The 13,453-nt window shown below is 42.4% G+C and overlaps 1 protein-coding gene across 1 annotated transcript in view; it reads right to left on the reverse strand.

Annotated features, from left to right (window-relative positions):
- The window catches only part of ADGRG6 (adhesion G protein-coupled receptor G6), a 491,599-nt gene that overhangs the window by 68,084 nt on the left and 410,062 nt on the right, over positions 1 to 13,453 (reverse strand). The window contains 2 exon segments of the mRNA XM_030198502.1: positions 359 to 478; positions 6,884 to 7,024. Of these exon segments, the coding sequence (XP_030054362.1) occupies positions 359 to 478; positions 6,884 to 7,024 (261 nt within the window).

Below are 13,453 nucleotides of genomic sequence, written 5' to 3' on the forward strand. Positions count from 1 at the left end.
CAAAATGTGCACCCAATTCCAAATTGTTGCTGACTAGTGCCAATTAGCACCCAATTATTGGCTCTAGTTGGCTTTTTAGCCAATTTAATTGGGCACACATCATGGATTAAATAACGGCACCCAATTTTGGGTGCCATATATAGAATCTGGGGTTTTATCTGTTTTGAATTTTAATTATTCAGCTTTCCAACTCCAATCTCAAGGCAAATTACATATAGATACAGTAGGTAAGTCCCTGCCTCAGATGGCATACAGTCTGTTGGTACCTGGGTAATGAAGGGTGATATGATTTCACAAGCTGATAAGGAATGTCAGCGGGAGAAATGAGATTTGAATAGCTCTCTTGGTATCATCTTACCTGGATTTCTTTATGCTTAATTGTAATGTTGATAGAATCTTGGAGGCCATGAATGGTAAGATTTCCAATGCTGCATGCCACCACATAACTGATCAGATGTGCCTTGTTCTTCATGTTCTCCTTTGGAATATTAAAAAATGTCAACAGAACAAGAAAGCAGTGGGAGCACATTTTCCCCATAAGCAAAGCTAAGCAATCAGTAATAATCTGCTTACAATCACTTTCCCACTCTTAGCATGCCCTTTTAATAAAATCAAATTACAGATTTTCACCTTGGGCACTTTGCTATTTCTATAGATTATTACTCACACATTGGTGACATCCTTATTTAGCAGCCTGACCCCTTATGTTGTACTGTGAGAGTACCACTATGGTCACGGCAGCCATTTTGATCCCACAGCTTCTGCTATACTACCTGGATCCCCCAATAAGAGCCAAGGGTGGGGTCAGGGGAGGGGAATGGACCCTTGGGGAGAGTTAGTTGCTGCTAGTCTTCTTTATGAGTTAGGGGGGGGGACATCTGGAGGAACAGGATGCTTTGGAGGTGATCCAGCGATGAATGTACTCACTCCGGTGCTGCTCCCCAACAAGCCATGTATATTAGTATATATTAGCTACATCTGTCTCTTTTTTTGCTAGTTAAAACAATAGAGTGGCTTACTCAGATCAGCAGGAGAACCTGGAGAACAGCATTTTACTGTGGAGAGGAGGTACAGGCTATGTTGAGCAAGACCCAACAATCAGCAGTGGAAAACCTATGTGTTGCTGAACAGATGGCAGTGGGGATCATAGTAGCCAGTGCTAATTATATCAGAGGAGGTGGCACACCACCTAACCTACTGTGTTTCTGCTACGTTGGAAGATAAAATGTCCCAGCTGCAGACCACACTTCAATATATGGAGTCCCTGGTATAGCAAGCATCCAGGATTACTGAGATGGAACACACCTTACTGCACAGGAGATGGAGCCAACCAATTGCGAGAACAACTGGAGCAGTTGAGGAAGCAGAATTAATTGTTGGCAGACTGCATCGATGGCCAAGAAAATCACGAGCACTGCAATAACATCTGCACAACTGGGCTGCCAGAGATGGTGCCAATGCAGGACTGAGAAGAGTTTGTGAACAAGACATTCCTGTGAGCCTCAGGCTAACAAGAGTGGACAGCACAGTAATAGTGGAAAGGACACCCCAGGTGGGCCTGAAGGCTAGGTAGAATTAGAAGCCGAGGCAAGTAATTTGAATGAGGGAACAGAGGATTCACCTTTTTGCAGATATTTAAAACCATTTAATCAGCCAGGAAAGGCTCCTGGCTGGCTAAATGGCACTTAACTGACTATCTGGCAATATAGCCGGTTATCTCCCACTGAACATTGCTGGTTAGCACTTAATGGATAGCCAGTTATATCTTGTGATATAACTGGTTATCCGCCAATATTCAGCACATCACCAGCTAAGTTTGGCAGTCAAATTATGCTGCCAAAATAGCAGATATATCTCTGGCCAGTATAAATTTAACTGGCCAGCGCTGAATATCAGCTTGGCCAAAAAACACCTGGATATTCAATGCCAGCCAATGGCCCAGCATTGAATATCTGGGCTCAGCGCCGACTGTGGGAGGCAGCCCGGTTATCTTCCGCAGTCTGAATATTGGCCCCCAATATGCTTATGTTTTGGGGTGAACCAGCCATGATATGCATAAAGTTCATTTTATCTTGCTGCACCATATGCCTGGAATAGACTTCCTGAGCCGGTACGTCAAGCTCCATCTCTGACCGTCTTCAAATCTAAGCTAAAAGCCCACCTTTTTGATGCTGCTTTTAACTCCTAACCCTTATTCACTTACTACTACTACTACTACTACTATTTAGCATTTCTATAGCGCTACAAGGCATACGCAGCGCTGCACAAACATAGAAGAAAGACAGTCCCTGCTCAAAGAGCTTACAATCTAATAGACAAAAAAATAAATAAAGTAAGCAAATCAAATCAATTAATGTGGACGAGAAGGAAGAGAGGAGGGTAGGTGGAGGCGAGTGGTTACAAGTGGCTACGAGTCAAAAGCAATGTTAAAGAGGTGGGCTTTCAGTCTAGATTTAAAGGTGGCCAAGGATGGGGCAAGACGTAGGGGTTCAGGAAGTTTATTCCAGGCGTAGGGTGCAGCGAGACAGAAGGCGCGAAGTCTGGAGTTGGCAGTAGTGGAGAAGGGAACAGATAAGAAGGATTTATCCATGGAGCGGAGTGCACGGGAAGGGGTGTAGGGAAGGATGAGTGTGGAGAGATACTGAGGAGCAGCAGAGTGAGTACATTTATAGGTTAGTAGAAGAAGTTTGAACAGGATGCGAAAACGGATAGGGAGCCAGTGAAGGGTCTTGAGGAGAGGGGTAGTATGAGTAAGCGACCCTGGCGGAAGATGAGACGGGCAGCAGAGTTTTGAACCGACTGGAGAGGGGAGAGGTGACTAAGTGGGAGGCCAGCAAAAGCAGATTCACTTGTTCAGAACCCTTATTTTATCCTCACTTTAATATTCCCTTATCTCTTGTTTGTCCTGTCTGTCTGTCCTAATTAGATTGTAAGCTCTGTCCAGCAGGGACTGTCTCTTCATCTTCAAGTGTACAGCACTGCGTACATCTAGTAGCGCTATAGAAATGATTAGTAGTAGTAGTAGTTATTCAGATCATAGGGATTTTGGAACTTTCTCTGGTCTAAAAATCAATGTTGATAAATCAAAAGTGTTGGAACAGAGAAGAGTGAATGAGGGGAAGGAGTGTAGGAAGGGGTTACTATTGAGGTGGGCCAGAGAGAGTCTGAAATACTTGCATATATACTAGTCTTAATGTATAAGCTCAACATCTTAGACAAGTTAAGGCACTATTATAAAGATGTGATAAGTAGAAAGATCCTCCCCTTTCCCTTTTGGGGCGGAATGCCTTGTTTAAATTGGTACTTGTTCCAATGCTTTGTTATCTCCTTCAAATGGTACCTTGTTTCTGGAATAAATCTAAAGAAGACAAGTGGTTTAAGAGTACATTGCACCATTTTTTGTGGAGGGGGCACAGTACACAAATTAGTCTGCTTAAGCTGACAATGAGATGGGAGAATAAAGGCTGGGTGACCCTAGATATAAGTTTTTATAATACAGTGGCTCTCATGCAATAGGTGCAAGAACTTTATAGTAAAGAAGCTAAAAAGTGGCCTGAGGTTATGAGAGGGACATTAGCAGACCATCTTGACCTGCTATCATTACTGCATGGAATATCCATGGTTCAGGTAGTTGTGGGAATGAGTTATCATGACAATCAAAAGGGTGGTGAGGAACAGATTGGAATGGACTTATAGCCTGCTATTTCTGGGTCTCTGTGAGGGTCAGGAGGCTTTGTGGAGAATATCCAGAGCCATAAAAATTCAGTGCATATTGCAATTTTCTTAGTTCATAAAACAATTTTAAAGTGGTAAAATGGAGCAGGTGGCCATATTCAAAACTTGGTCACATATAGGGAACAAGTTAATGGCACTACACTATTGGCAATTGTGTCTTAGATTCCAGAGGTAGATCCTACAAGGTTTCAAAGTAATTGAGAAGAAAATTAGAGCTGGGGGAGGGGTTTTAATGAGGTATGGATGATCATGTGTGAGTAGAAGAATGAATGGCAGATGGCTGAGTTGTGAAGCGGGCGGGGGGGGGGGGGGGGGGGTGGGTAGAGGGAGAAAATATGCAGCGAAGGAGAAGAGGCTAAGAAGAGAGGCCTGCTTTTGATGTATAAATGTAACAACAGGGCTTCATGGGATTCTTTTGTTACTAAGCAATATTCTATATACTATATTGGCTTAGCTGCTACATAAATAAACAAATAAAAAGATGCTTTGGTGGGTTCGGGATAGGGGATGGGAATTCTGATGCTTTGGTGGGTATGGGCTGGAGGGTTGGGGGTACTGATGTTGTAGGGGAAGCAATTAGGGGGATTTGACCTTGGTATAGACACCGCCCCTTACAGCAGGAACATATTCATGCTTGGGCGCACGTGTAAATGTCAACATCCAGCTTTTTTGGATAAATGTAGATTCCCATTGTAAAATGGGGAATCCATGTTGATATGTTAGGCCCTCCCAAACCACTCCTTCTTTCCACCCCTACTATACCTCCTAGAAATTTGTACGTGGTAAACATGTGTTAATAGCCTCCTTTGTAACATGGCTTTTATACATGTATGCCAATCTACAGGTATAAAGGCTACTATTTACACATAGGGATACTTCTAAAATAAAGCCCATGATCTGTATATGTAGATGGTGATATCTTGCTATGACACACATATCTTCAGTTGTGCCACCTACAACTGAAATGTCTACTTTGGACATTCCACTTGTATATTCAGCAGTGCTGCCTAAACATACAGCACTCTCCAAATCTACATGTGGAGGCAGATTTTAGATAGTACACGGGGAGGGGAATTCACATATCCAAGTGATTTTTCATACTATTTTACAAGAGGATCTGCTAAACATACAGCCTGCTGTAAAATAGGTGCAGGGTTGCATGTCAAAACGCCTTCATATCTAGAGGAAGCAAAGATTTTAGAAAGCTGAACATGGGGGAAAACATGCAATTTGCCCCCACATAGACATGGGAGCAGCTTCCAAAATCATTGCTCCTTTTGCAAATGGCTCTGATCAGCTGTGGCCCCCTCCTTGACAACCTTTATACCGTTCAGGAAATCTAGACTGCCCCAATTTGACTGACTGTACATTTGTCCTTTAGATTGTAAGCTCCTTTGAGCAGGGACTGTCCTTCTATGTTAAATTGTACAGCGCTGCGTAACCCTAGTAGCGCTTTAGAAATGTCAAATAGTAGTAGTAGTAGTAGTAGTATTCCCTCTCTGTGTCATGAACACTCACCATGTCAACGTCTCTCCACCCCGATAACAGCCACCCTGCCACTGGCATTCCTCTCCACATGTAACACTGACAGCTTCCTCTCCAATGACTCCCCCTTATTGCATCCCCACCAAGGATCCCCCCCACAAAAGCAGCTTTCCCCCATGGAGCAACCTTGCCCTATATGTGTGAAAGTGTCTGTTCTATGGTGCTCTTCCACTGAAGCCAGCTCTCTCTCAACAAACCTTACTAGGTGTACTTGGGGTCTCTGGGGTCAAGTGAGACAGGAACGATGCCCACTTACTTCAGTGGTGATTTCACTGGGCTAAAATGGCCACAGAGACTTCTAGTGATAATACTATAGTATTACTGCTAGGGTTTACAGCACTGTAGCTGGAATGAGTGGGCATCACTCCCGCCCCACTAGACCCCAGGAACCCCTGGTAATTGGGATGGGATCAGGGATGGGGTTACATGAGGTTATTTTTGCAGAGGGGGGTTTGGCTTCGGGGGAGGGAACACAGGGGGGGGGTGCTTTGGTGGAAGATCCTAGGAAGGACCTACAATTAGCAGGGGATGCTGGGGGGGGGGGGGGGGGATGTTGGTGACCTCAATGGGCCTGCTGCTTTCCAGGGTGGGCAGAGGGAATTAGTTGTGTGGGGGGGAGGGGAGGGGGGCAGTGACTGCAGGAAATACAAAACTTTGGGGGTGATTGGGGCAAGACTTCAGATATCAGGATTTACAGCTGCCCCTATCGTGCCTTGGGGCAGGTCTAAATTCTGACATCATTTTTTCCTATACATACGTGGATTCCCTCTGTGAAACGGGAATCCCAGAACACTCCCTCTCCCCACCCTACCCACATCCCCTTGACTTCTAGATGTACAGAGCTTCCCCATGTGTGAATGCCCCCCCCCTATTCTGAAGTGTCATTTAAATGGGCCATTAACATAAAGTCATAATATTAATACTTGCATTAGATGTTTCATATTATATCCTGACCATCCTGCTAAACATTGTGCTATGTTGTTGTAAACCGAATAGTTGCCTTGATTGGTCCTATTGTGGGTATATCAAGGAAAGAGGATAAATAAATAAATAAATAAACATATGTGACCGCCTCTGGTAAAATGTGACTAAAGTAGCGGATCCAAAATGTTGAGAATGGCTGATTTTTCATGTCATGGGTCTATAGGCAGTCTGAAAAAGTTATGTTAGAACTTCTGGAACTTTTTAATGTTTTCACATAAAAGGATGGGGTTTGGACGGTTGTACTACAAATTGCTCTAACAGAATTCATTAACCCCCCATTTTTGTTGTTTCTGGTGACTTTAGTTTTCTTTTCTCAGAGATGGCCACATACACCCCTGAGGTAATTTTCAAAGCCAAAGTCTATACAAATCTGCACAGGGAAAAGTATGCATACATTATTTATGCATCCATGCAGATACAAAATTACTCCCTATTCCTTTATCATGATTAGTTTGATCACATTCAAAAAATTACATTTTCTTCTGCATTTTAAGTAAAAATATTTGTATTGGCAAAACAGAATCTCATTAGTCAGGTGGAAACCTGCCCTTCCCCATCGTGCATGTTTTGACACCTTTTTTTTGTTGTTGCTTTTTTGTTTTAATAATGCTATACTTGCCTGGAAAAGTCCAGTTTTATTGAAGAACGTAAACTGAGCCCTGGATACTGCTTCAATTTCCTCTGGATTCAAGCCATTTAATACAGTGGGGGGAATGCGAACAGAGGCCAAAGAATTCTCCAGCTTTTTCTCCATATCAATCTATGTCACAAACAAAGAACAACAATATTATCTATCTATCTATCTATCTATCTATCTATCTATCTATCTATCTATGTAAAGAAGCTTTAGAGTAAGTAATATCATTAGAGTAATATCATTCAGTAGGACCAAGATGTAGATAGATGGCAATAACCATCATTCAATGAGGCTTGTGGAAAGATGGCGATTATAACATTACCTAATATGACCACAATTTTCACCCATCAGCTCATGTTAATTAACCCATCTAGATTTAAGGGATCAACCAAGAGGCCAATATTCAAAAGATTTATCCAGTTAACTTTGGGCTACTAGGAGGGGAGGAGAGGGGAATCCTTTTGTCCTGACTGGCTAGAAGTCTTGGTTAGATTTTTAAAAAGTGCTAGTGGCATTTTTATTACACGGGTAGTAATGTACAAAGATAAGAACATAAGTGTTGCCATACTGGGACAGACCGAAGGTCTATCAAGGCCACTATCCGTTTCCAACAGTGGCCAATCCTGATTACAAGCACCTGGCAAGATTACAAAACAGTAAAATACATTTTATGCTGCTTATCCTAGAAATAAGCAGTGGATTTTTCCCCAAGTCAATAATGGCTTATGAACTTTTCTTTTAGGAAGCTAGCCAAACCTTTTTTAAACCCTGCTAGGCTAACTGCTTTTACCACATTCTCTAGCAACAAATTCCAGAGTTTAATTACACAATGAGTGAACAAATGTTTTCTCTGTTTTCTTTTAAATTTACTACTTTATAGCTTCACTGCATGCCCCCTAGTCCTAGTATTTTTGGAAAGAGTAAACAAGCAATTTATGCCTCCCCATTCCTTTCCACCCATTATTTTATAGACCTTTATCATATCTCCTCTCAGCCATCTCTTCTCCAAGCTGAAGAGCCATAGCCAGTTTAGCCTTTAGTCATAGGGAAGTCACTCCATCCCTTTTATCATTTTCTAATTCCACTATCAGGCTCATTCTCGAAAGAGAAGGATGTCCATCTTTCGACATAAATCGGAACACGGATATCCAAATCGGTATAATCAAAACCCGATTTTGGACATCTCCAACTGCAGTCCATCGCAAGGATGTCCAAATTTCAAGGGGGCGTGTCGGAGGCGTAGCAAAGGCGGGACTTGGGCGTGCCTAACACTTGGACGTCTTTGACCCATAATCGAAAAACGCAAGGACGTCCATGACGAACACTTGGACGTTGTCACCTGGACGTGTTTTTTTTACGAATAAGGCACGAAAAGGTGCCCGAAATGACCAGATGACCACCAGAGGGAATCAGGAATTACCTCCCGTTACTCCCCCAGTGGTCACTAACTCCCTCCCACCCTCAAAAAATATCTTTAAAAATATTTCGTGCCAGCCTCTATGCCAGCCTCAGATGTCATACTCAGGTCCGTGACAGAGCATGAAGGTCCCAGGAGCAGTTTTAGTGGGTACTGCAGTGGACTCCAGACAGGTGGACCCAGGCCCATACCCCCCCTACCTGTTACATTTGTGGAGGAAACAGAGAGCTCTCCAAAACCCACCACAAACCCACTGTACCCACATCTAGGTGCCCCCCTTCACCCGTAAGGGCTATGGTAGTGGTGTACAGTTGTGGGTAGTGGGTTTTGGGGGGGGGGGGTTGGTGGGCTCAGCACACAACGTAAGGGAGCTATGTTCCTGGGAGCATTTTATGAAGTCCACTGCAACGCCCCCTAGGGTGCTCGGTTGGTGTCCTGGCATGTCAGGGGGACCAGTGCACTAGAAATGCTGGCTCCTCCCACAACCAAATGGCTTGAATTTGGACGTTTTTGACTTGGATGTCTTTGGTTTCGAAAATCGCCAAAAGTCAAAGACATCCAAAACCAAGGACATCCAAATCTAGGGACGTCCTTGGATCTGGACGTCTCTGATGGTATTTTCAAAATGAAAGATGGACGTCCATCTTGTTTCGAAAATATGTTTTTCCCCCGCCCCCCGGATTTGGACGTTTTACAAAGACGTTCAAATCACAATTTGGATGTTTCTTTCAAAAATGCCCCTCTATATCGTTTCTGAGATTCGGTGACCAGAATTGCACACAGTATTTGAGGTGTGGTCACACCATGGAGCAATATATAGGCATTATAACATTCTCATTTTTGCTTTCCATTTCTCTCCTCATAATACCTAACATTCTATTTCCTTTCTTAGCTGCCGCTGCACACCGAGCAGAGAGTTCCAAAGTTTCATCAACGATGTCACCTAGATCATTTCCTATTGGTGACTTTGAATGGACACTGTAAGTAATATCTCTAACATATTCATTTCAAATCTTCTAGTTTGAGTGAAGATGTTTAATGAGTATTTAGCTACATTTGAAGTAGCCGAAAGCAGCTGATTTTGAAATATAAATATTTTTTGAAGCAGATGTTTGATGTTGCCATTGCATCCCTGAAGCAAATATTCTGATAAGCGAGGGCCTCTGTTGGGTCAGGCAATTGTAGCAGTTATTCCTTTGAAAGCGTGGTTTAATATATGTTATTGAATGCTTACTTGGCAGGGGGTTATCTACTGGATGCTTTAAAGCTGACGGTTTGCTCTTTGATTAAGGGTCCAGGTTTAGATCTGAATGCTCCTGCAAGGCTTTCTCCGGTTTATTCTTTGCTGATTTTGGCAAAGTTAGTTGAGCAGGTAGTTTTATATCAGCCTCAGGATTTTTTTGGATGAGATTTATTTATTTTTAGCGCATTTCTATCCCACATTTTCCCACAAGCGCAGGCACAATGTGGCTTACAACAGTGCATGAAACAGTACAATAGGAAAGGTAAAACTTAGGATGACAGAATAGACAGAGAAGACATGGAAAGGGTAAACTGTTCAGCAGGAGCCAGCGGATCAGAGTCCCCCGCCAACCAACAGCGGGAGAGTCAAATGGCCGGGCACGGTAGGGAGTAGGCTTTAGAAAATAGGAAGGTCTTTAAAAAATTTTTGAATAGATGATGGTTGGATATCCCTTTTAGTTGCTTTGGCAGTTCATTCCAAGTTTTTGCACTGGTATACGGGAAAGTCGAAGCAAGCATACACTTGTATCTGACTTTCCTACTGCTGGGATAGGGCAGACAGAGGAAGTTGGGCGATGACAACAGAGCATTTCTAAGAGGTAGATCAACTAGGTTGAGCATGTACTCTGGGGCCTCTCTGAATATGATCTTGTGTGTTAGAGAACAGATCAGATAGGGGCACTTGATTTTAGGATGGGTGTCATAAAACCCATAATACAGTTATTGTCTACTGTAAATGTATTACGTTGTGGATTAGATCAAGGAAAGGGTATTTTTCTAGTACTGTTGGATCTTAGTGCAGCATTTGATACGATCGACCATTCTATCCAGAGCGGTGCCAGCGTCCTGTCTAATGGAAACCATGTGGTTATCAGGACCAAATGATCTGGTGCGGGGCCGCTTGATAACAGTGATCATAATATGATCGGATTTGATATTAGCTTTGAAGTAAGTATACATAGGAAATCAAATACGTTAGCATTTAACTTTAAAAAAGGAGACTATGATAAAATGAGAAGAACGGTGAAAAAAAACTTAGAGGAGCAACTGCGAGGGTCAAAAATTTACATCAGGCGTTGATGCTGTTCAAAAACACCATCCTGGAAGCCCAGGCCAAATATATTCCGCGTATTACAAAAAGAGGACGGAAGACCAAACAACAGCCGGCGTGGTTAAAAAGTGAGGTGAAGGAAGCTATTAAAGCTAAAAGAAAATCTTTCAAAAAATGGAAGATGGAACTGACTGAAAATAATAAGAAACAGCATAAGGAATGTCAAGTCAAATGCAAAGCGCTGATAAGGAAGGCTAAAAGGGACTTCGAAAACAAGATTGCGTTGGAGACAACACATAGTAAAACATTTTTTAGTTATATTAAAGGCAGGAAGCCGGCAAAAGAATCGGTTGGACCTCTAAATGACCAAGGAGTGGAAGGGGTGATCAGGGAAGACAAAGCCGTAGCACAGAGATTAAATGAATTCTTTGCTTTGGTCTTCACAGAGGAAGATTTGGGTGGGTTACCGGTGCCGCAAATGGTATTCAAAGCTAACGAGTCAGAGAAACTTAATGAATTCTCTGTAAACCTGAAGGATGTAATGGGGCAGTTCTACAAACTGAAGAGTAGCAAATCTCCTGGACTGGATGGTATTCATCCCAGAGTACTGATAGAACTGAAAAATGAGCTTAAGGAGCTATTGTTAGTAATATGTAATTTATCCTTAAAATCGAGCGTGGTACCAGAAGCTTGGAGGGTGGCCAATGTAATGCCAATTTTTAAAAAAGGTTCCAGAGGAGATCCGGGAAATTATAGACCGGTGAGTCTGATGTCGGTGCTGGGCAAAATGGAAGAGACTATTATTAAGAACAAAATTACAGTGCACATTCAAAAGCATGGATTAATGAGACAAAATCAACATGGATTTAGTGAAGGGAAATCTTGCCTCACCAATCTACTACATTTCTTTGAAGGGGTGAACAAACATGTGGATAAAGGTGAGCCGGTTGATATTGTGTATCTGGATTGTCAGAAGGCATTTGACAAAGTACCTCAGGAAAGACTCCAGAGGAAATTGAAGAGTCAGGGGATAGGAGGTAGTGTTCCATTGTGGATTAAAAACTGGTTAAAAGATAGAAAACAGAGAGTAGGGTTAAATGGTCAGTATTCTCAATGGAGAAGGGTAGTTAGTGGGGTTCCCCAGGGGTCTGTGCTGGGACCGCTACTTTTTAACATATTTATAAATGACCTAGAGATGGGAGTAACTAGTGAGGTAATTAAATTTGCTGATGACACAAAGTTATTCAAAGTTGTTAAATCGCAGGAGGATTGTGAAAAATTACAAGAGGACCTTATGAGACTGGGAGACTGGACGTCTAAATGGCAGATGACGTTTAATGTGAGCAAGTACAAAGTGATGCATGTGGGAAAGAGGAACCAGAATTATAGCTGTCATGCAAGATTCCACGTTAGGAGTCATGGACCAAGAAAAGGATCTAGGTGTCGTCGTTGATGATACGTTGAAACCTCAGTGTGCTGCTGCGGCTAAGAAAGCAAATAGAATGTTAGATATTATTAGGAAAGGAATGGAAAACAAAAATGAGGATGTTATAATGCCTTTGTATCGCTCCATGGTGCGACCACACCTCGAATATTGTGTTCAATTCTGGTCACCGCATCTCAAAAAGGATATAGTGGAATTAGAAAAGGTGCAAAGAAGGGTGACAAAAATGATAAAGGGGATGAGACGACTTCCCTATGAGGAAAGGCTAAAGCGGCTAGGGCTCTACAGCCTGGAGAAAAGGCGGCTGAGGGGAGATATGATAGAGGTCTAGAAAATAATGAGTGGAGTTGAACGGGTAGATGTGAAGCGTCCGTTTACGCTTTCCAAAAATACTAGAACTAGGGGACATGCGATGAAGCTACAATGTACTAAATTTAAAACGAATCAGAGAAAATGTTTTTTACTCAACATGTAATTAAACTCTGGAATTCGTTGCCAGAGAATGTGGTAAAGGTGGTTAGCTTAGCGGAGTTTAAAAAAGGTTTGGATGGCTTCCTAAAGAAAAAGTCCATAGACCATTATTAAATGGACTTTGGGAAAATCCACTATTTCTGGGATAAGCAGTATAGAATGTTTTGTACATTTTTGGGATCTTGCCAGGTATTTGTGACCTGAATTGGCCACTGTTGGAAACAGGATGCTGGGCTTGATGGACCTTTTATGTACTTATGAAATAGTGCACCTTCTTTCTACATAGTATGTGCTTTTTCCAAAAAGTGTACACTATTATCAGAAACTGATAAAATGACAAAATGGCTAGAAAAACAAACAAAAAAATAAATCTCTCAAACAATACAAGAAATGACACAAAACAAAAGTTTTCTGGCTGCCCATCCCTATCTTTTCCCCTTTCCACTCCAAACCTCTTTAATTAGAATCTTCTTGAGATCTGTTGAGCACCACCCTGGACCTACCATTGTGGTCATTCCTGAAAGGGAATATCATCAGTCCACTTTTCTTTGGCAATCTCAATATTATGCTTTGCAGGGAGGAGCTTACATGTATGTAAAAAGAGTCCAAAGGCCTGTCACATGCAATATTTTACTACTGAAGCTGTTTATACAGTTAATTTAGGTCCCTGCTGTTTAGAATTTATTGGCCTGATTTTATCATAGGACATCTATTAATGAGTCAGAAACGGGCTTATTTTTGAAAGAGATCGCCGGCGATCTTCCGACACAAATCGGCGATCTCTCAAAAGCGGCGAAATCGGTATAATTGAAAGCTGCTTTTCTGACACCATCGCCACGCCAGCGAAAGTTCAAGGGGGCATGTCGGCGGCACAGCGAAGGCGGGACATGGGCGGGCATGGGCGTGGCTACCAGATGGCCGGCTTTT

The sequence above is a fragment of the Microcaecilia unicolor genome, chromosome 3 (genome assembly GCF_901765095.1).
Source record: "Microcaecilia unicolor chromosome 3, aMicUni1.1, whole genome shotgun sequence".
NCBI lineage: Eukaryota > Metazoa > Chordata > Amphibia > Gymnophiona > Siphonopidae > Microcaecilia > Microcaecilia unicolor.